The following is a 22,939-nucleotide window of genomic DNA, read 5'->3' as shown; positions in this document are numbered from 1 at the left end:
TCAGCCAGTAACCTCAACACACCAATGACTCTTCCTGGAGCTAAAACAGCAACTGCCAAGTACAGCTGAAATGCCACAGAGTACTAAGTATAGGGAGCACGGTGGTGTTTAAGAGTTCTCATTTGATAGACAATCAGTTCTTTCTGAAGCAGGGGAACCAGGCCAATTGCAACTTGTGTAAGTTTCCTCTAAGCTCTTCAACCATATTACCTAATGTGTGGCATTTCTGTAGCATCTTTCAGCCCAGTTCACCCAAAACTTGTAAAAACTTGAGGTTTACTTATCAGGGGGAACTAGGGAGAAAGTACAGTCAGTGGTTTCTCTGCACCCTGCAGAAAGCCAAAAGCACTGTGAAGCAAGGGGACATAGGCTGTATGTCTCCAATGAACCCCTGCCAGTGACTTCAAGCCAGGTAAGGGACAGGGATAGAGAGTAGGGGAGACACCAATTGCCTTGTCTTGGGAAACCCTGCTCAACCTGTGACCACAACTATTACAAGTATCTCAGAGATAAGGGAACCAAGGGCTGGAGCTCTCTGCCAAGCTTTTCTCTTTCTTCCTTTGCAAGTAGGCAACAGTGATGCCCCATTTTCTTGATGCTTTTCTAAGTCACAGATCAGACTAACCCTGACTTGAAATGAAGGTCTGACTGATTGCAGAAGACTTTGTCCACTGCACCAGCCTCTGAAAAACCATCCCTGGAAGCGTGTCCCTGACTATCAGCAAGGTAAAAGCACTCTGAAGAATGAAATCTCCCCATGCAGGCAAGAAACTTGGAGATTTTCCTGCCACCACAGAAGGGATATCAGATCCCTCTGCAAGACTTTGTGCCCTACAGCCACCCCAGGATTTCCATCCTGAGGCATTGCACTTCAGGCTCGAGCTGCCCCAGGCTCTCCCCACAGCGGGAACAGGGCCCAAACCCCTCTCCTTTGCTGGTGCTTTAGGTTGGGAAACCTCATGAGGTTGGGATGAGTGAGACAGCATCTCCACAGCCCTGCCTGTGCCCCCATGGCAGCAGATAAGCTGAGGTTTCTCAGGATGGGCTTCCCTTTCATTCACGCAGTTCAAGTTTCCCAGTCTCCAGGTTGTGGGAGCCATGTGGGCTGCAGTGTTTTTACAGCACAGCTTTTCTTCTTGAACAAGCAGATGTAATTTAAACCCAATCCATAAGCCTTTTGCTCGGCTCTATTTCAAACTCAAACCATGAGGCAAAGCCTGGAACGCTTTTTTTTTTTTTTTCATTGACATGAAATACACTAAATTATTAATTCCCTTCACTCCTACTGGATGTCCTTTAGTTGCCTCGCCCTTGAGTTCATTTTCCTGGCTTAGCAGGTTCCTTTAGTGTAGATCAAAGCAGGAAACCTAATCCTGGAGAGGGCTGAGCATCCTCCAGTCTCACAGCTGCATTTGCAAAGTAGTTTCTGGTCATTCTGGTTTTGGTGTCTAACTTCTGACAGCAAGTCTACATAATCATCAACAAGTTGGAGGAGGCAAACAAGAAAGCAGAGGCTGCGCAGTGCATTCATGCTCACTCTGTTCCTGGGAAGGAACCTTCCCCCTTCTCTGCAATCCCAAATCCTCAGGATATAACAGCTGACACTGGCAACCAAATGAGGAGATTTCTGCTCTGGTTGATCAGGGCATAGGTTAGTGTGTACCCAGACAGAACAGGCTGGCAGGGAGAGGTAATGCCTTTTATTATCGCAAATAATATATATCCAGAGAATAAAATACAAGCTTTAGGGCGCATGCACTTCTCTTCCCAGGTATACTTGTTTGCCTAATAAAACCCACACACTTTGACTTGATTATGATGTTTGAGACCATCCTGACCACAACAGTCCCCTGGCAAGGCAGCTTTTATCACATCAGCTCAACTTAATATCCCTAATCCAAAGCAGTTTCTTGGGGAATCTCAGAGGGTGACAGGGATCAGAAAGCTGATAAAGGTAAAGGTAGTAACTATCCAAAAAAGAAGAGAATCTCAGACCCTTCAGTTTATCCTCACTTTTCAGAAGATGAGCAGAAAAAATCAACAAGCTGTAACATTACTGAAATGCATCACAGCTAATGTGGATTTGCACCAAAGAAGTCATGCTGCACCAATCTGATTTCTTTTTGCAACACTGCAATAAACCTTGTGGACAGGAAAGACACAGAAGTCATTAACCTTGACCACAGGAAGACTGTGCCATTGTCTCCCTTGATATCCTGCTCCTGAAGTGAAGCAACAGATCTATATAACATGCGTAGAAACTGGTAAGACCCAGTCAATAGCTGTACCCAGAGCTGTCAGCACTGAGTTGTGTGCAACTCCCACAGCTCCACGGTCTGGAGGGGATCTGGTCAGATTTACTATTAGTACTTGGACATTGGGACAGACGGGAAGGCTGCAGGTGTCCCGGAAGGCAGGACTGGAATTGGAAATTACTTTGTTGGACCAGAGATGCGACCTGGAAAACCAGTATGTGATTTAACAAGGACAAATGCAAGATATTGCAAGTGAGCAGGGACAATTCCATGCAAAAATACAGGGAGGGAGTGTTCTGCCATCAGGGTTAGAGGCATAATCACCTGGATGGGACCTGGCACTCCCATGGAGCTGTGAAACAGTGAGCTCTGCCACCACAGAGGAACAGGAGCATCACGGCCGGTCATGTGAAAGGATCCCTTTGTGCTGGGGAGGGCAGTAGGAGAGCTGCACCCACAGAACATGGTGCAGCAAGGGCACAGCTCATGGGATGTGGTCTGGGGATAATGAGAAGGAGATTTCAGCCCAACAGGTGGGAGATGGGAAACACAGCAAAGTCCAGGCAGAACAGGTCTCTGCACTGACCAGGACCCCATGAGGGGTGAGGAGCTCAGACACACCCCAGACTGAGAGCAGTGGGATCATAGGCAGCTTCCTGGTGAGATATGGGAGCAGAAAAGATCAGGGGATGTTTGCTCTAAGGCAGCTTCACACAGTTGGTGTCTGGCATCCCATCTCACAGAATCAGTCAGTGAATTGGAGCATAACAGTTTTCCTCCCGGAGAACCTCGGAGCTGCTTTGATTGCAGCCGTCACTCCATCTCCCACAGCCAGCGGGAGGTAAGGCAGCCCCTCTTCTCCTCTGCTTCACAGGGCTCTTCCTTTTCTCCACAGGATAAAAATAATCCTCTTGCGTCAGTTCCATCACCGTGAGCAGCAAGACGTTTTATTCATCGGCGATTCCTTCTCTTCTCTCATTTAAACAATTCTCCATTGAGCCCATCAAATTAATTTGAGCAAGGGACATTTGTTTGGCCTGCCTTCAGGCACAGGTGTCTCCCCTTCTTTTCTTTTGGAGGAGGTTGGATAGGTGGCATGAGTCGGGGAGAGGCTTGGGAAGGGCTGGGAGCAGTGCGATGGTTTCGATCAGGATAGGCAGGGGCATGGAGGTCTGCAGATAAATGCACCCAGTGTCAGAAAACACACAAGTGAAGTCTGAAAGTGAAGGGCTTTTTAGAGCAATGCATTTGGTATGTGTTTTACAATGACACAGACACAATCAGGGAGCTGCCCTCTGTGTCTCCCCAGGCAGCCTCAGCCCTTTCCAGCTCAGGCCAGCTGCCCGGAGAAGGTTGTGTCAGGCTCTGGCAGTGTCTCAGGAGCAGTTACAGGGATATGCCAGATATCAAGCTGTTTCTCTGGCCCTTGTAGCTGCATTTCTTCCTATTCCCTGTCATGACAAATTTCCTGCCTTTGTTAGTGCAGCAAATACCACCAGGTTTTGCAACGAGGGACACTGCCCAATAGCGCTCAGTCGATTCCCAGAGACAAGGTATGTAAAATTACAAGTAAGGAAAATTTGAAGAGCTCAAAGAAGAGTAAAAGCCCACCTTCTTCAAGCTCTGGAGCATTGCTTAGTTCAGTGAGGCAAGGCAAAAACATGACTGGGATGGGTCTTGCCCATGAAGACCACTGTCCTGTTCTCCATCCCCACTGAGTGAGTCCTCAGGTGCTCAGCACAGTGCAGAGCCATGACCTGCAGATAATTAGTTCCATTTTTCCACCTTAATTGCATGATCAGCCCAAATGGAGGCCAAACCAACCCCTGTGAAGGTGCAGAGCCAACAGGGAGCTGCTTATTCGTGTTCTAGGCATTTTTGCACTTTTCTGGCCAGGACACCCATGGGATGTGTGCTCTTCCCTGCTTGTGCCATGATCCAGCTTCTCACTCATTCTCTCATACAACTGCCACATCTTCCCTCTGCTTCATACCTGGACTTGCACTCTTATCTTCCCCTACTCACCCCTCTGTCTGCCAGGATGGACAGCACAGGGCCAAGATGGGATTACTGGGCGGGAGTGGTAACAGTGTGCACGTCATTGCTGTGTCTGCTGGTTGTGGGTGAGCATCTTTTGGTGCCCTGTTCCACTTCCCTAATTTTCATGAGTTCTCCAGTGACCTGGCTGGCCCAGCTTGAAATCTTGGCCTTGATAGTCTGTGACATCGAAACGTCAGGCAGGAGGCAGGAAAGCCTGCCAGGAGCTGGGCCCCAGTGGGACAGGGTTGTCCATCAGTACACCCCAACTGCAGCTCCTCCCCTGAGGTGTGATGGTATTGGATGTGTCCTAAAAGCACTCAGCAGGAGAGAAACACAGAGAACAGGCTGCAGATCCATGGAGTCTCTCAGGCCCCAGCCACTGCTTTGCACTTTGTCCCCATGATGAGTTCTTGCCTTGTCCTAACACACCCCGTGGCTCAGGCACGGAGCTAACAAGCTTTCCTCCTCTATACCCCTGTGCAGAGCCAGGGCACAGGAATAGCTGCACTCCTGAGAGCTGCTTGGGGCTCTCTGGCAAAAAAAATAGCTCACCCTCAGATGACCTGGAGGATAAGCACCCACATTACCTCTTTCATCAGGCCACTTTAATCAGTTCTGGCAGGGGACTGAGCAACCAATTGTCACTTCAGGGGAGGTTGCAGGCTGGAGACCTGCATCCTCACCCAGCCATTGCTGGGGGAATGAGAGTCTCCCAAAAAAGCCTCCATCTCTGGCTCTGCCAAAAGCCTGCTTTGAAAATAGTTTATCCCCCTGGGGATCCCTCTGCCTTTGTACTGGACCTGTCATTCAGGCAAAGAACTGGTGATTTCTTGGGGTCCCCCAGTTTTCTGGAGGGGATTTAAGTCATCTGCATGGAAACAAATGCACAGAGGACAGATTAAAGCAAGAAAGGGAGGACAGGTGAGCTAAGCATCCCATAAGGTTGGGTAGTGCCTTTCTTGCCACAGCATTGTGCTGTGCCCCCTCCTCTGCTGCCATGGCTTTCTGCCAAGGCACTGGAGAAAGCTGAGGCTCTGGCTCAAAGAGGAGCTGTGCAAGCTGAACAGGCATATTCAGGCAATCACAGATCTAACCAAAATGCAAGTCCTTTGAAATGTAAGGCAAAGCTCCTTCTCATGCATTAGGCATTTCCCAGGACAGGCAGTGACGGGCTCCTCGGGCTGCAGAGGAACAAAGTTCACACTGCTGGGGCTTGGGGAGCTCTAGGATGGCAGACACCAAAGTACAGACACAATCTGTGCACAAAAAAGAGGATGAAAAGTCTGCAGACAAAACAGTACTTGTAGCAACATAACAGCACCAGCAGGGAGAAACACGAGGAAAGGTGTAAATAAGGCACCACTAGAAACCATTTTTGCTTGTCCAAATTCAGGTTTCAGTTACTGAGGACAGCAAATCCAATGGACACAAACCAGATTAATATCTAGAAGGTCTTGACTACTATTGATCCCAAAACCAAATCCCCATAGCATTTCTGTCCAAACTGCTAGTATTGCAAAATGAAGCAGTCTTGCATCAATTTCAAACATAGGCAAACCTTTTTATTACACATATCCTCAAAGATGAAACTAGAAAGTCAAAGACAGTCCTCTTGACTTTGTCAGTATCCCCCTGACAGCACACAGCACCTCACAGGATGAGATTTGCACTTTAGAAATTATTCATAAGTACTATGGAATTTTTGTAAAATGGGACCTTTCTTGCTTCAGTTGCCAGTGTTTCCATTTAAGATACTAAACACACATCACCCTGACCATTGGGAATTTACTTCAGCTTAAAATAACTTGTAAATATGCTGATGTTGTCTCTCCAACAACTGCCAAACATAGCAGCCACAAAGAGTGACATTACACAACAAAAACAAGGTTGAAGACATGTGGCCAGGAACAGTAAAAAGAAGAAAAACTCCTGCTCTTCACCTTGGAGTTCAGCATTGCTTCTGTTGCACAGAACTCTCTTCTCCCCTCACTTAGTTTGATGCAACTTAAAAATTATTTCTCCAAAAATGAAGAAAATAGATTTAATGGAGAGAAGATTCAAGTCCTTTAGATCGACTGCTGGTTCGTTTGGGTTAGCTATCCAAACAATGTGAGTATTTAAGGTTGCCACATCTCTGTCCAGGATCCAGAACTCCCTGTAACTGTAATGTGACACTCTTGGACATCTGGATTTGTGCCTTAGAGCCACTCTCTTGTGAACAGACTATGTCCAGGGTGTCTAGGCAAATTTCCCAAGGCTTCAGTTTTGCCCAAGAAGGACTATAGCCTGCTGGAACATGCACCACCTCACTTCCCAAGTAACAGTTTTCCAGGATTAAACCGTCCCTTCATTTTATCTCAGGCTATGTGAGATTGCAAGGAACCTGATGTGGGACAGTGGAGGGCAAAGGTATCCTTGGGGGCTCTGAGGGTCTTCCTGCTCATGGGTTTCCTAGCACAATGGCAGGGCAGGAAAATGTGGTGGGGAAGGAGAAGGTGGAAGGGGCACGGGAGCCTGCTTTTGTCAGTATTCTCTTTGGTAGCTGCTGATTTACAATCATGAGTCACAGATCTGCATAGCAAAACAGCCGCAGGCCACAAGCAATGCTGCTCACATCCTGGGAAGCTGCATAACAGTGGTGTGGCCTCTTGCTGGGACCAGCACACGCCAGCAACAGAGACTGTCAGAGCAACCACCTCCAGCCCTTCCTGCTCCAAGGCTGGCTCAGAGCCACCTGTTCATACATGTGTCTCCAACCCACCCATCTTGCAGGCCTCCAGCTCTGGGTTTCCTTCCCATACCAACATGACACAGAAAGCTGTGAATGATCAGGAACAGGGTTTCACAAGTCTCTGGATGCTCCCATGCTCCTCAGCTCTTCCTCTAACAGTAGAGAGAGCAGCTACTTGCAACTAGACTAAATAACAGGGGAGGGACTGAAAGGAAATAAAAAAGCATTTGCAAGCCTCAGAGGAAGCTATCAAGCTGCAGGTCAGTTTTTATGAGTCCCAAGCTCAGTTGTGTGTGTCTCCTTAGCCAGAGGCCAAGCTGCCTCTGGAGGAGGCAGTCCTGATGAAGGCAGGGCACAGCAGCACTTGATGCCAAATTCCTCCAACACTACTTGTGCTCTGTGCTTCTGGGTCACTGAGCAATTATCCAGCTCTGAAGAGACGAGAGGAAATCCGCCACTGATTGAGCAGCACAGAAGCACTGAGGGAATCTCAACAAGAGAGGAACATTTGCATGAAAACAGAAGGACTAGGAATTACACCACTAAAAGAACAAAACTTGGGCTGTTTGGAGAGGAGAGACAAGTGCTTTTCTTTCAAACAGAATAAGAGCTGTTGAAATGTAAATTTAAGGGACCAAATACACTTTCCTCAGTGCTAAACTACTCACCAGGCCAGAACTGACCTTGGAGAATGTATCTAATCCATAGCTTCCTTCCTGAAATACAGTCACAAGTACTGTACCTCATGGGACAGAAGGAGGGAGTTTATGTTCATCTTTTTGTGCTGGTTGCTTCATCCCTCACACCTCCCAAAGCTACAGGAAAACACTAAGAACAGAAACAATCTCCTGATCCTTACCTCCCTCAAGTTTCTCCCTGTCACCCTAGGTGATGGCAACACAAGGCTACAAAGCAGTGAGGTTCAGGACCAAGAATCCCACTCTCTGTTTACACTGTCCTTGCCTAGTACCTGCTCTGGATCTGAGCTGCATCCCACTGAGACTGGGTATAGGGATGAAAGCCGCGTCTTTTACTGAGACAGCACTGTGTGTAATGGGTGCTGCTGGGGAGTATGAGGAGGAAGCAACTCAAGTCCCAAGAGGTCGTGAAGGAGACAATGCTGGGGAGGTAGATTGGTTGAAGAAGAGATTTCAGCCATTCTCCTATTGCCTCCTTTAAACTTTGCACACTTCCACCAATCTTCCCCAAATGTCCTTCCCTCTTTCATCTCCTTAAAACCCCAACATACTTGCACTGTCCATCCCAGTCCCCTTACCCTAAGTGATCCCTCCTAGACTGTGCCAACAGTTATGGTCAAAGAGCCACAGTGCTTCATGAAGCAAAATTCGATGCCCCTCCCTTGGCTGAGCAGCCTTGGGCTGGATTTGGCCAAGGGCAAAATCATCAGTGCTGCAAAGATGCAGCGGGGCACAGGGAGCCCAGAGGTGACACTAGAAGGTGCGATAAGGCATGGGGAGAGCAGAGCAGCTGGTCAGCATGTGCACATGGACAGGAAAGCTGTGCACAGATCTGGAATGCATAAGCAGCTGTGTTCCCCTTCACACTCCACTCATGCCTGGCTAGACCCTGTCCATCAGGATTTACTGCACGGGAAGAAACACAACTGTCCCTGACAGACAAAGAAAGAGGTGTCTTGCATGTGAAGAAATCAGTAGCAGGAACAGAGACTGAGATAATCATCCTAAATAATCCAAGAAAAATATCCAAGGAAAGCATCAGGCCAAGAAGCTGTCTGCCTTCTGGCCATCAGCCTGGGTACTGGCCAAGAAATTCGCCTTAGTCTCAGCAAATCTGAATTGTAAGCTTTCTTTTCTACTCCTACTTTGCTGTGGTCTCCCAACATTTCTAAAAAACACCTCACACTTTTTTTTACTATCTGCTCCTTACTTTTAGCATTGACAGGGGTTGTGCCAGGCTATTTTAGCAGTTTATAGAAAACCAAAGCCCATGAGCAGCTACATTCTTCTGACTGTGATGACAAAATGCTTTAATTTCTTCCAACCCTCGAGTGAAACCCGGAAGGCTCACTAATTAAACAGCTCTGCCCAAAACTGATTCTTCTTACAGTAATGCTTCCCTCGGGTGAACTCAACCACCCAAGGTCGTTAAAAATTAGAAATGATACTTTATAAGTTGAACAACTCCTGCCTGACATCCACTGCAACATTTAAGGAGTGCTTGGAGTCCAAAAGTGGCTTGGACAACAGCAGAGAGCCACTTGTTCCTACTGCTGCATCTTAAAATACTGCAAGCATTTCTGTCTCCCAGTTCTGAGCCCTGAGTAGAAGGACTCAAAGCAGTTTCACTGGCCTGCTTGCACAGGACAATACTTGTTGCCATGAGCTTTCTGCCCAAGCAGGACTGGGTGCTCAGGGAGATGTTGTTCAGCATGGCCAGTGCAGGACCATGCTGGTTGTAGTTTGATTGCAAACACACCTTCAGCAAGCTCTGCTCTCTGCCCCGTGGTTGCTCTTCCCACATGGTTTGGGTTCAGCTGTCTTTGCCCCTCTAAGCTCCCAGGCTCTTGGAGCTGATGCTTAGCAGTTGGGTAGTGTGTTCCTAGAGGACTCCCAGGAGTTCACACAATCCTCCCAGAGCGTTCACACCTCATGGAAACAAATACAGCTCACTGCTTTGGGGCAAGAGGATGTCTTTGTCCTATCCCAGAGACTTCATCTGTGGGACTAGGGAGAGCTCCAGGACCTGAATGACCAGGGCAAAGACACAAGGACACCTGCTGGGCTTGATGTCCCTTGTACACAGGACCTCTGTGCCCTCTGTGTGTCCTTGACACAAGTGCCTGACAGGTGGCAGAGCCCCTGTCTCCAGCTTCCTCTCAACAACAAATGCACCTTTTCCCACGTACCACTAAATGATTTAGGATGCCAAAACTCGCAAGGGGTTTTAGGTATTTTTTGAAGATTTTACTGTGTATCTTGGGGAAAGTCTCTTCCGAAAATACCACCTGATTGCTTTTGAGAAGTTTCCCTTTCGGCGCATTTGTTCTGCCAAGTGTTCATAAATGAGGCTGTGCTAACGTCGCTGACAGCAAAACTCAGAGTATTAAATAACACTTCTTAAAGATCCCCAAGTGTTTTACAAATATGAATTAATTAAGCTGTGGGTCAACCCGGTGAATTATTTAAAGAGCTCTTGAACCTTCCCTCCCAGCTCAAGGACATGAAGACAGGAAGGGACCAAAGTCTTACCCTTATCCTCCCTATTTCTACTGATCTACCACAACACCTTTACCTAACGGGTAAAACAGAATAAATTCAGCATGGCTGAAATCCCAAGTTCAGCCTCTCTTTGTAAGCCCTATTTTGTAAGCCCAGCGATAGTTAAGGAATCTGCAGAACATGGAGCAGACAGCACTGTGTCTGTTTTTAGGGGGAAAATGGGGTTTGGAATGACATGTGGCTATTGAGAGAACTACATGAGTTCTCTCAAAAAAGTTTGATTAGTCTGCTCTTCATACATGTCAGAAGTAGTTGTCCCAGCTGCGTGGGAAGGCAAACCTCTGTGACATCAGTGTGAAACAGACAGGCAGTGGGACCTGTCTGTGCCCCTTTGGAAGCCTACATTCTGCCAGACATCAGCAAAAGGCACCTTTCCATCTCCAAAAGAGCTGACAGAAGCAAGACCAGGCAGCTGAGCTCACAGATGCTGGGGTTGATGTGAAGCACTGGCTGTGGCTTGTTGGGTGTGGGGCAGGTGTCCCCACTGGGTTCTATGGGGATCTGTGGTGAAGAGAACAGCCTGAGGTACCCAGGTGCTGAGCCAGGCACAGACAGGTTTATCTGAAAGGAGACAGCTGGGATGTCAGGACTCCTCCGCACAGTTTTGAATCCTCTTCACTTACAAAAATCTCTGAAGTTCCATGACTGTTAACTCCACCGTAGGGACTCCCAGAAAAGACGGAGAAGTTTAGCCATTTTAAAGAGGAAGGCTGCTTGGACAGGGTAAGTGTTTAAAGAGCACATTGACTTCATCTTTAGAGGAGCCAGGATCAATATTCTGGAAGTACATCTGACTTCCCACGGTGAGATGATGCTCTTGCAAACATGGCTGGAGGCTTGGTGCCAAGGACACGAAGAGTTGTGCAGGCACAGGAAGGAGGTAGACAGGACGACAGAGTGGATGGCACCTCCTGTTCTGCCAGGGCTTGACTTCCCCCTGTTAAAGCACCCTCATCCATTGGCTAAATCTCCTCACCACTTGTTCACTTGCGGCACAGAAAGGCGACTAAATAGTCTGGGCCAGATCCACCACTTTGCCACCACACTTCACATCATCTGTTTTAAATTCTCCTATCTTTCAGAGATAAGCTGGCTGCAGCCAAGGAACCCGTACACATAACCAGCCATGCCTGAACATCCCTCCTTCCTCTCCACATGTAAAGGAAACATTTAGTTCAGCATTTAGTGTCCCTTCAAACTTAACCAGGCCAGCGGAAGACAGATAGTTTAATAATATCAGAGCAGCAGAGTCCATTTCCATCCCATTTATATGTTGCCTGGGATATGGTACCTATTGGTTTAAGGTCAGCAGAAGGTGATTGAGTCACTCATGAACTAACAGTTTAAACTGATTTGTCAACAACGTGCAATTTCGCTTCTAAAGAAGGTCAGCAAACGAGAGGACAACATTCACCCCTGCACAGAGGGCTGCAGCTGGCCACCAGGAATGGAAGGAGACATTCAAACCCATACCTGAAGGATGGCATGCCATCCAGAGGGACCTGGACAAGCTCAAGAAGTAGGCCCATGGGAATCTCAGGAGGTTTAATAAAACCAAGTGGAAGGTCCTGCACCTGGGTCAGGGCAACCCTCAGTAACAATCCAGGCATGAACAGACCGAGAGCAGCCCTGCTGGGAAGGACTTGGGTGTGCTGGTGGGTGAGAGGCTGGACATGACCCAGTCACGTGCACTCGCAGCCCAGAAAGTCAAACATGTCCTGGGCTGCATCCAAAACAGGGTGGGCAGCAGGTGAGGGAGGGGATTCTGCCCCTCAGCTCTGGTGAGACCCCACCTGCAGTGCTGCATCCAGCTCTGGGGTCCTCAGCACAGGAAGGACATGGACCTTTTGGAGTGAGTCCAGAGGAGGCCACCAAGATGATTAGAGGGCTGGAACACCTCTTCCAGGAGGAAAGGCTGGGAGAATTGGGATTATTCAGCCTGGAAAGCAGAAGGCTCTGAGATGACCTAATTGTGGCCTCCAGTACCTTAAGGGAGCCTACAAGGAAGATGGAGAGGGACTTTTTACAAGTCCATGTACTGACAGGACAAGGGGGAATGGCTTCAAACTGAAAGAGAGCAAGTTTAGATTGGATATTAGGAAGAAATTCTTTACTGTGAGGGTCATGAGGCACTGGCACAGGTTGCCCCAAGAAGCTGTGGATGCCCCATCCCTGGAACTGTTCAAGGCCAGGTTGGATGGAACTTTGAGCAACCTGGTCTAGTGGAAAGTGTCCCTGACCATGGGATGATGACTTTAAAGATGATTTTTAAGGTCCCTTCCAACCCAAACCACTCCATGATTCTGATCCACAGCGCAGTATTCCTGGGTGCTGCTCAGCCCACAGCTGGGGAGCAGAGTGGAGGAGAGCAGCCACATTTATGTGTGTGTGACCCACCTCCACTGCTTAAGGCCTTGTGCAACAAGGGTCCATGGCAGATACTGTGCTCAACCACACCCAGAAAGGACTCATTCTCCTCCACAGCCCCCCACAGCTCAGCTCCAAACAAACTGCCATGCTAATGTTTTCTGTGCCCTCTAAGCACAGGGAAAGATTCACATTTCCAGTGGCATCCAGCTGAAGGAACTTTTTAACACCACTCTGAAGACTGTGGTGTGACACCAGTGTGATTAGTTCCTGGCCAAAGACCCTGCCTAATACAGCTGATTAGTAGAGTATATAAAACATTTGGGAGTACATAAATAAAAGATGATCATCTTGAGAGATTGCTTTCTTGCATTGGTTCTAAAAAGCCTGAAACTGAAAGACTCCACTTAACACAAGACAACTGGATATGAGAATTACAAGGGCTCAGAAAGGACACTGTATTTACAGCAATTCAACTCATAGCTGGATGAAGACCAGAAAAGAAGTCCAGTAATGGATCTGTGTGAGAGAGATCATCATACTTCACAACTGGCCCTCACAGTTGGGTAGGAAAAATACTTCACCAACTCACAGAGGCACATGTATCTCATTGCTGTCGCTTGAGATAAGGACCCCAAGTCTCCCCACACATTAAAGAACACTACTTGCTCATTTACAGAACAGTTGACATGGTGGTCAGGGGACAGGCTCTGATGCAGGAGCACAAGAAGACAGGCAGCACAGGTTTTGTAGGAGGACTTGGGAAAGTGTTGGTTTCTCCTTTACTTCTTTACAAAGAGTGCTGCAAGTAAAACCCAAAGCTCAGAAAATATGTGAGCTTTGAGAAACAAATGAACCTCTGCAGAGCTTCTGGACCAGAGCTTGTCTGAATCATGGTGAGAAAGTTTGCCCATAGACAGCAAATCCTTTTCCCACCAGTCCCCACTCCTGCTCAGGAGCAAACTGAGCCTTCCTACTCATTCTGGAACAGAGGCACGGATTTAACATCCTACCCAAGAGGTTTGAGGTAATTGGAAGCACCTCACTAGAGAGAGCAGCTTTGCCAACACTATTGCACGGAAGGAGAGGGGACAGTGATAAGGCATGAAGAGACCTGTTTGGTACATCCATGAGGGGAATGCAGCTTATCCTTACCTTGGGCATCTTGCGCAGGTTGGGAGAGAGCTTCAAGGATGTGATGAGACCTCGTTCATCTCCAACAATGATAATAGGGAAGACAGGATTAAATTGGATGTGGGTTGTTTTATTTTTCTTCCTGGTCACCACTAGCTGGGTGCAGAGAGCTTCATGCTTATTAATGTTCAGATCAAACACATGGGCCTGGGGAAAAAAAAGGGCAAAGAACACAAACGGGAATAATTAGGCAAGAACATCCCTCAGCGGCAGAGTGCTGGCTGGAGAAATCAGAGAGAAAAGGTCCCATGGAAGAAATATCCCAGCCTCAGCACACAATTGCCATCTGTGGTCAGGGCCATGGTTCTCTTTTAAGTAATCAGTGTGCAGAAGCCACTTGTGCAGCTTGTGAGGGACTGTCCTTCTCCTGCAGGGTCTCATGGAGCAAGGACCACTTCTCTGCTGCGGGTGCAAGCCTTGGCAAGGCTCCAGCTGATCGAGGCTGGAGAAGGCTCATAGCCAGCATTGCAACTCCACAGGTCTTAATCTCTCTTCTCAGTGGAAGTAATGAGACAAACAGGTGTCAAATCAGAGTCTAACACAGACTGATGCCCCAAACAGGGAATGCTGTCAGAAATTCTGATTGCTGTTTGTTACAGAGCATTCTAACATTTCCAGCTTAATAATAACAATAAAGACTCAAACCAGTAAGTAATAGGGACGTGATGGGAACAGGGACAGTATGATTAAGGGTGTACCCTGGGGTAGTGCCAGGGAAGCAGAGGACAGCTCTGCTGGCAGCCCAGTCCAGCTGCTTCAGACATTACACCTGCACACAGGTCCTTCTCTCACGGCATCAAGACAAGTGCCAGGTAAAGATTTGCCAAATGGGAAAGGTGAGGATGGAGGGAGACAGACCTGAGGATCCACTCAGGCAGGATTCCCACTGGCATGGACCTCAGACCACTGGCACTGATATAGCAGTGACACAGACCTGCTACAACACCAGCTGTGCACGATAATTCACATTTCACTAAGACTACAGAGGGAGCAGTGGCAGTTACTCGAGAGAATGTATTAATTTAAAATTATTTCCCAGTAATTGCAATTTGCTCCTGTTATTGATACAGACTGCAAAGGCTAATAAAACATGATGTTCCTCTCTTCCCCAGCGCTGAGGCAAGCAGTCTGCAGCATGGTGGACTCCCACCTGGTGTCCATCATGAAACTTTCAGCTTTACATTTCTCTTCCCTTTTCTGTCTTCAGAAAAACTAATGAAGGGAGCATTTTATGCTAACAAGTACAGTGGGAATATAGGGGAAATTAGGACTGAACTACTTGAACACCTCCCAACAGCTGTGTCTTGTTTACCAGCACTTAAGAGACAGAGGAATCATATAATTTCAACAGTACGCCATGCTCAAAATTTGAATCTGAAATCTGACAATGCTACCCTACAAAAGCTTATTCCAAAGAGTGTGGAAGGTTTTGTATCAAATCAGTACATTTACCTTACCATTACACACCAATTTTATCTGAATCCCTGTACAGCAAAGAGTTGGGCTGTGTGCAAACAAAAGTTTCATGAGCCGCTCTGTGTTCATATGACTAAAAGCCCTATGACAGTAGCAATTTGTGATGTCCTTGGTCTGGCCAGAGTAAACAAAGATTTTACCAGTGCAAAAAACAAGAGGAAGACTCCTTCCAGACTGAAGCAAAATAAGACTTTTCCAGATGGGAAAACACTTGAAAAGTGGACAGGGTTCTCAGGCATATTTTGAAGAAATCCATGACAGTATAACTCCAAAAGACAATCAGCCACAGATGAGGATCTGCAGTTTGGAGAGCTCTTCCCCACTCAAAAAAAGCATAGGTGAAAGCATGGTAGCATTTTTATCTGCTCAAAATATCAGATGCCAGCATTAAATACTGAATCTTGACCTGACACTTGAGGTTTCAGAGTCCAGCAAAGGTAATTCCAATTTCCTGTCCCTAGACATTAATAAAGGTGGCTGTCCTGGCTTGTACTTTACACCTGCTGTCTTACCTATTCTGTAAAAAAGAACAAACCCTCTTTCAAGCCTATCAGTCTCCCATGACCCACATTCACTAAAGATCTAATTTCTTGCCTTGATAGAATACACTTTTATTAATTTAGTAACATAAGAGCCTGGGAAATTCCCTCTGCTTGAGCATCATTATTTAATCTAGTTTAAAAAAAAAAAGGCAACAGGGAATTAGTGGCCAGGTTTCTTTTTGGCAGCCTACACTGCTCTCTGTAAGGCTGTCACTGTATCCCACCTGCATATCCTGCCCAGTTCTGCACTGGAGAAAGACAGCATGTCCGAAGGCTCAGTGTTGGAGTGCTGAGCAATTTAAATTACTCTTGGTGAGGCTATTTTTCAAAAATGTCACGGACAGCCGAGACAAGCACAGTGCCTGGGATGAGAACTCAAAACCATCAGCAATGTGGAGAAGGTCAAAAGCAAACAAGTTTATGAATGTTCCTACTATAAAGCTCCTCTTTTATGAGCTTCTAAACAAATGGGCTTGTTTTCCTTTGCCAAGGGAATCATGGAAAAGAACAAACTATTTCAGTACTTCGGCTGGAAACATCAGCCTCATATCAGCTGTCAGACGCAGCAGATGAAGGGGTGGGCCAGAGGCACCAGGAAGGACTTCCGAGGCTTTGATTTAAAGGCTTATGGCTACTCTCAGGAGAGGGGGAAACAGGATCAGACCAACACTGGTTTTGGTGCTTTGGGAATACCCTAAAAGGGGCACAGGGCTTCCCACAGCTTGAGGAAGGTTAACAGTGCTGCAAAGCAGCAGAGCTACATGTGACCAGCACCATCTGCAGAGCTGCCTTGGGCTTTGGGCAGGGCTTTCTGCCCAAAGAATGAGAGATTGAAAACATTCAGTCTCCTTGAGATTCCTGCTCCCACGAGCTGCCCTGCTGGCTCAAGTCCAGGGATTAAGGACTATAGAGCAGGATCCAGCTGGATCTCCCACCTCAGAGACTCACCACCAAACACACAGCTTCTCTCCATCCCACTGCCACAGTGGCCCCTCTCCCTCCAGAATACAGATCACTGCTTGCAGGCAGATATGGCCTCTCAGGTCTTGTGAGATGAGCACTCTCAGAGTATATGATCCAGCGAAGATCAACCATGGCCCACAGAAGTGCCACCCAACTCCACATGTGACTCGAGTATCAGATTCAGGGGCAGCAGGTGACCAGAACCAGAGACACATCCAACCTCTATCCATGGAGCAGAGGTTTCAGGGGAAGGAACTCATTCAGCAGCACCCAGATGAGAACCTAATACTCAGACATTGTCAGGCAGCTGGTGCAAATGGGCATTTTTACAGAGGTTGTTATTTGTATCAGTATCCTTTTAGAGCTCACAAACCAGTGAGGTAACCAGTGAATAACCTCCCCTTTTCTGCCAGCTCTGCACCCCACTTCTCATGCTGCCTAGGCTGGTCCCTCTTTGCAGGTGCTGAGACCTGGGGCCATCACACTTGCTCACCCACACTCATCCCAGAGCAATACAGAAGCTACAAAGTGAAGGTTTCAAACCTCTGATTTTCAGAGTGTTTCCATTTTGGTGTGTGTCAGCAGAGAAGGGAACAGGAGCCTCCTTACAATGAACTTGCTTCTATCAGATACTTTCTTCAGATCCCATAAAAGCAAATCAGGAACCTGCAGGATCTGGAGCTCTACTGCTTGCAGACCACAGCAGATACTTTCTATTTTTTTCTGTTTGTTAGCTAAAAATAAAACAGGTAAGGGCACTTCAGTTCTTCTTTACAGAGTCCTTAAGAACAATATGTGGTCACTTGTTCAAAGGAACATAAATCAGACTCCAAGAACAAGAAACCTGGAGAGAGGCATAGAGAGAGAGAGGTAAAAGAAATCTGAAAATGTCTGAAATAGGAAAGTGCAAGAACTCTCCTCTGCTTTCCCCAGCTTAAGTGCAGCAGAATAAAGCTCTGGGCAGTAACCAATGACTCCAACAGTGATTTTATTTATGATCCCTTTAAACCTCCATACCCGTTCCAAGAAAGCACAGGAGAACACGTCCCACTTCCAGGCGAAGCCCAGGCTGCTGAGCTAAGCAGTTCCTTGTAGCATGGGGATTTATGAGCTGGCATCAACCACAATCAAAAGAAACCTAGACCCACAGTCTGATGTATATACGCCAGGCAGACGCTCAAAGCAAACCTCTTGATGGAAGGACAGCAACTCTGATAAATCAGTAGTCCCTGAAAAGCAACACTGAATTTAAGCAGATGCCCACTTATCTCTAAGGTGGGGACAGGTGAGTTCTGCAGTTTCTGATGGTTTTTATCCAATAAGAACAATTCTAAATTGCCATTACAGTAACAGCAGAGCCTCCATGCTTAATGTACAGGTGATAATGGATCTAAGTCTACTGTGTTACAGTTGCAGAAATATTTGACATAAAGAGCTTCCTTCATTCCTAACTTTTAAACAGCCAGAGAAGAAATTCAGTTCAGTTGCATGCAGACCAACAGCTCTACTGCCTATGAATCATGTAAATGCATGCCACCTCCCAAAATCCAGCTGTTCCCCACTGAGGCTCCACATAGCTGCACTATAAGGATGGCACAGTTCATGTCCAAGGCTAGTACCACAGCTCCAGCATCAAACCATGCTCAGAGTTTTGAACAACTCATTTCTCCCCACCTGCTCTACAAACTGCACTGACAGCCTGAAAGCCAGCCCAGGCTCTCATGTGTTCAGCAGCTCTGAGGGGACTTGGAGCCCTCTGTCCTTATACCCTTTGTCGCCCCCTTGGCAGCACCAGGGAGGGAAACGCAAAGGCATATGCAGGGGAGCTGGACCTTCTAAACAGAAAAACTGCCAGCAAAACAAACTACTTGACTTTTGTGGCCCACGAAGAAGGGAGCTGAAGAGCTACTTTGAAATACCCTGCCTTTACTTTATGCCTCAAACCCCTGATGGGTCTGCAATGGCTGCAGCATTCACTGTCCTTTTATTCCAGCCTTACAAGCCTTCTCTCCCCAGCAGAGGTCTGGACAATGCCAACATGTTCAAAAACAACCTGATGGCAGCCTGAACCAAGGCTGGGAGGAGATATATATATATATGTGCAAAAACAAGGCAGATGTGCCTGGTAACTTGGCAACAAAGAGCAAAAGGTGAGGGGTAATTTAATACCATGCTGTCCTTTACCAGTTGACATCTCTTTCAGTGCTTGGCTTTCGCTGTCCTTTGTGATCGATTTACCTCATTTTCTTGACTGAATCATCCATTTGCAAACTCCACAGATGATTTGTTTCAAACTCTCAGGTAACATGTTTAACAAGTGGGCAGGCCATCCCCAGACCTGTCAGGTACCAAGACAGCTGCTGGAGCATCCCAAAGGCACTGGGCAGGCAGGGCAGTTTACAGCTTGTGTCAAAGCCAAGCTGCCATGAGGTGAAGGCCTTACTTTGCATGATTTCTATACTGCCAACTGTATCCAGAAGTGCTTCCAACACAGTTAATTTTCTCTGGGAGGACATTTTTGAGTTACAAATGAGCATTGCAAGATGGTCCTTAGTCCCTCTGACACCCAGGGCATTCAGGGTCTTGGCAGGAAGAAAGGAGAACTGACTCAGAAAACATTCATTGCCTCCCTGCTTCTGCAATGACAACACAGGAATCCTGGTCCAGCTGTCCTTATCCCAGCACCAGGCAGTCCCTAAAATTCATGGGCTTTCACAGCACTTTCATATTACTGCTGAAAGAAGGGACCCTAGCTCTGTTACAGGTATGTTCAGAGGCACCATGGAGCTTGGAGGATGAGCAGGTATTTGTGAAAGCTACTGTTTGGGCTGAGCCAGCTGAGTTTTGCCAGCCAAGAGTTAGCTGCATGTCCTGGGGTATGGGAGAGGGCTCAGCACATCCCTCTGCTATAGCACTAAACCTGCATTATATGGGAAAACTGTTGTTTAAACATGTCTTAAAATTACTTTTTGTGGTCTCTTTGCAAACACATGTTTCTTCTTCCCAACACCCCCCACAACAACTGTTATCTCCCATGCAGGAATGTCTTGGGAAGATGTCCTAAGGTGTTCTCATTGGACCTTGTTAACCCCTTCCTGTGATTGGGTGTTCCTGTAAGCCCCTTGAGACTTCTAATTGGTTACTCTGTGAATCCTCCAAAACCCTATAAATGTAACATCCCCAACTATAAGCGCTCTCTTGCCTCCTCTCCACGCCCGGTGTGCTGTCTCTTTGCCTGCCATGGGGCCACGTGGGTGGGGGGAGAAGGGGAGGGCACATGTCCCCTCCAGGCTCAGGGCCTGAAGAAACCCCTGGCGCTGGAGTTCCCTTTCCCTATCCTTCAAGACGTCAGAATGGTTCCTCAGATGGAAATGGAACTAGAACTGGGCCGCCCCATGCCGTGGGGGGAAAGGGATCCAGACTCTACCCTGTAGCATTCCAGCCCACTGCTCCCAGGCGTGTGACACAGCAGGGAAAAGAACGCCTGTGTCACCTGACTTAACTGTGGGAGCTGCTTCACTGTAGGGCCTCCTCATCTCTCCTCCTCATTCAGTAAGAATTGGGTCATTCTCAATTTGATATGGTAGGAAAACAGCATCAGCCTCAGCTGATTTGACTCAGCTCCCACGAGTCAGTAAGAAATTAAAGCCTCAGCATGGGGAAGAGCTTCTATTCATTCAGACAGGCTGAGAAGCATTTGGCCTCTTTTGGAAACCCTGAGATATTGTTTAACAAGAAAGTACTTGTTCATCCAAGCTAACTTCGTTGTCTGTCACCACTTGTGCCAGCCTGGCTCTTCTCTGAAAGCCTCCACGATTATCTCCTTCATGTCTTGGTCCTGCACACTTTTGAATGCTGTTATCTGGTGCTAAATAGCTGATACAGCCTACCCCTGAGGTAGTTGCACTTCAGCTTGGTCTAATAGGATTCTTGTATGTTGCCTGTGACTATTGGTTTTTTTCTCTTTAACATTAATATCATGCTTTAGAATGAATCACAAAGACTCCTTCTGCTCTTCATGTTTGTAATAAATTCAATGTTACTTTTCAAATCCTTCTGAAAGGTGAATGTCAAACACAGAAACTAATCTGTGCTGAACTCATGTACTAACTAGGCTGAGAGCAGCTGCAATCCCTCCTGCACAGCAGAGATGACCTTTCCTTTCAGAGTATACAAAGCCCAGCCTGAGCTCAGGTTGTGCTGGAGTGACTGCCCCTTGCACGTCCCAGGTTTGGCTCAGCAGAACAGAGCAGCAAGAGCATGGCAGCACAGGCAGTCCCCAGCCACAACCTCCCTCAAGGTCCTGCTGCTTCCCCAGTTAGTGCTCATTTAATATTGCACATTTAGTTTGTGTCTTTATTGAATTTCATCTCACTGATTGCAAATTGCTACTGAGGCTGTCACGCTCATTTACAATTTCAGTTCTGGCACTAAAGCACTCATAAGTCTTGCCCGTTTAGTCCCCTCACAATTACTGCTGGGTTTCAGTGCCAGCCCAGTCCCTGAAGCATCCCTGTACATTCTGCTGAGGATGATTTCCATCATGTCATATCCACCTGCTCTCCTGCTTGTAGTTTGCTTATGAACTTGTGCCAGTCATGTTCCTGAAATCAACCTATAGGCATGTGTTACATTCCCTTCCTCTGATCTACTGGGCCTGTTACTCTCAAGAACAGATTAGACCAGTTTCATGTGATATGGCCTTACTAAAGCCTTACTAGACTGCCTGTTCCTTGATCTACCAGTGCTTACAAATAGAACAATCAATGATTTGTCCCAGGATCTTTGTGGATAGCATATTTAGGCTGGCTAATCTCTTCTGCACTGTCGTTGTCCTGAATACTGGGTGAAGAGTCTTTCCTCCAATCTTCCCTACTCTGCCAACCCATCACAAATACCTGATGAAGAATAGGGAGACTGTTTCAACCAGTCCTTTAAGCGTCTCAGGACAAACCTCCAAGGCTGTGCTACATGAATACATACCATCTGTGCCAGTCCTTCTGTGCCCTCTCTACTGCAACCCACAGCCCAGTCCCTGAGGTCAGGCTGAAACTCCATCCTCATGGATTATGACCGAGCTCCATGTCTCCACATGTTGGCAGGGTCCTGGCTATGCTCTGCCAGGCAGAGTCAGCACTGGAGACTGGGGCATGGGCAAAGGCAGGCAATCGCACAAGGAAGAGCAGCATCATGTCTGATGTGAGAGGCAGTCACTGCTCTCTGCCACCTGCACCCTATGGCAGGCCAGCAAAGCTGTTAATAAGGCAGATATTGAACTGTCATGGTTTGGAGACTGGCATTTAAAATGAATCAGCACAGATTCAGGTCGTTATAAAATGCCAAGGAATAAAGACCAAGGCTCAGGAGCTGCTGTCTCTGTACAGAAGGATGGGACAGACAGCTGGAGGCTCTCAGTGGCCAAAACACCAGAGGTCCAAACTTGTAAATTCAAATCAGTGAGGAACCATTCTTAGCAGTGGCCAGTAACAAAGAGCAGAGACGAGCAGTTTTATAAACTCTTGTAGACTCTCCCAATGGACTCTATGCTCCCAGCAGGTTTTTATGCAAAGTCTAATAGGTAAATCAACAAAAAAAATATTTTGAGATGCTGTTAAAGTAATTTTTCATTCACATGTGTTCATGAAGCAGAAAAAGGCAGACTCGGTTCCCATACGACCTTTAGGTTTTGCAGCAGAAGAAAATGAACAGTTTTACAAGAAAACCATCACTTCTACTGTAAATACAATTTCAAAGCTATTTTAAGAAAGCTCCTGTCCACTTTAGCCTACTCAAAGGTCCTGGGTGACAGCAAAGAGACTCGTGCTCATTTACTGCTTTTACACCCCACCATTTCCCTAGCCACGGTGCAAAGAGCCAGGAAAGACTTTGTCCAGCCCTGCAGAGGTAGTGGTGGCCCCACAAGGCATGGATAAACCCCATGGGCTACTGCAGAAGCGTAGAAGGAAAGACTCAAATGCAGCAGGGACATATGTAGTCATGTTCATTGTCTTGACACCCCGGGCAAAAGCATCAACTGATGCTGAGGGGTCTGCTTCGACCTCTGATTCATGCCCTACAAAGAGAGGCAGGATTAAGCCCAAAATACCTAGT

General features: G+C 47.2%; 1 protein-coding gene across 4 annotated transcripts in view; it reads right to left on the bottom strand.

Moving 5' to 3' along the window:
* Positions 1-22,939, bottom strand: part of DNAI1 (dynein axonemal intermediate chain 1) — a 142,086-nt gene that overhangs the window by 14,510 nt on the left and 104,637 nt on the right. For 3 of the 4 annotated variants that reach the window (XM_027665390.1, XM_027665388.1, XM_027665389.1), the window contains one exon: positions 13,809-13,994. In XM_027665390.1, the coding sequence (XP_027521191.1) occupies positions 13,809-13,994 (186 nt within the window). Of the gene's footprint in view, positions 1-13,808; positions 13,995-22,939 lie in introns of those variants that run through there. The other variant, XM_027665391.1, reaches the window with a different exon arrangement.

The sequence above is a fragment of the Corapipo altera genome, unplaced genomic scaffold (assembly GCF_003945725.1).
Source record: "Corapipo altera isolate COAL_440 unplaced genomic scaffold, ASM394572v1 61045, whole genome shotgun sequence".
Classification (NCBI taxonomy): domain Eukaryota; kingdom Metazoa; phylum Chordata; class Aves; order Passeriformes; family Pipridae; genus Corapipo; species Corapipo altera.
The sequence above is the reverse complement of the archived record's forward strand: the minus strand, read 5'-3'. Positions and strand labels throughout refer to the sequence as shown.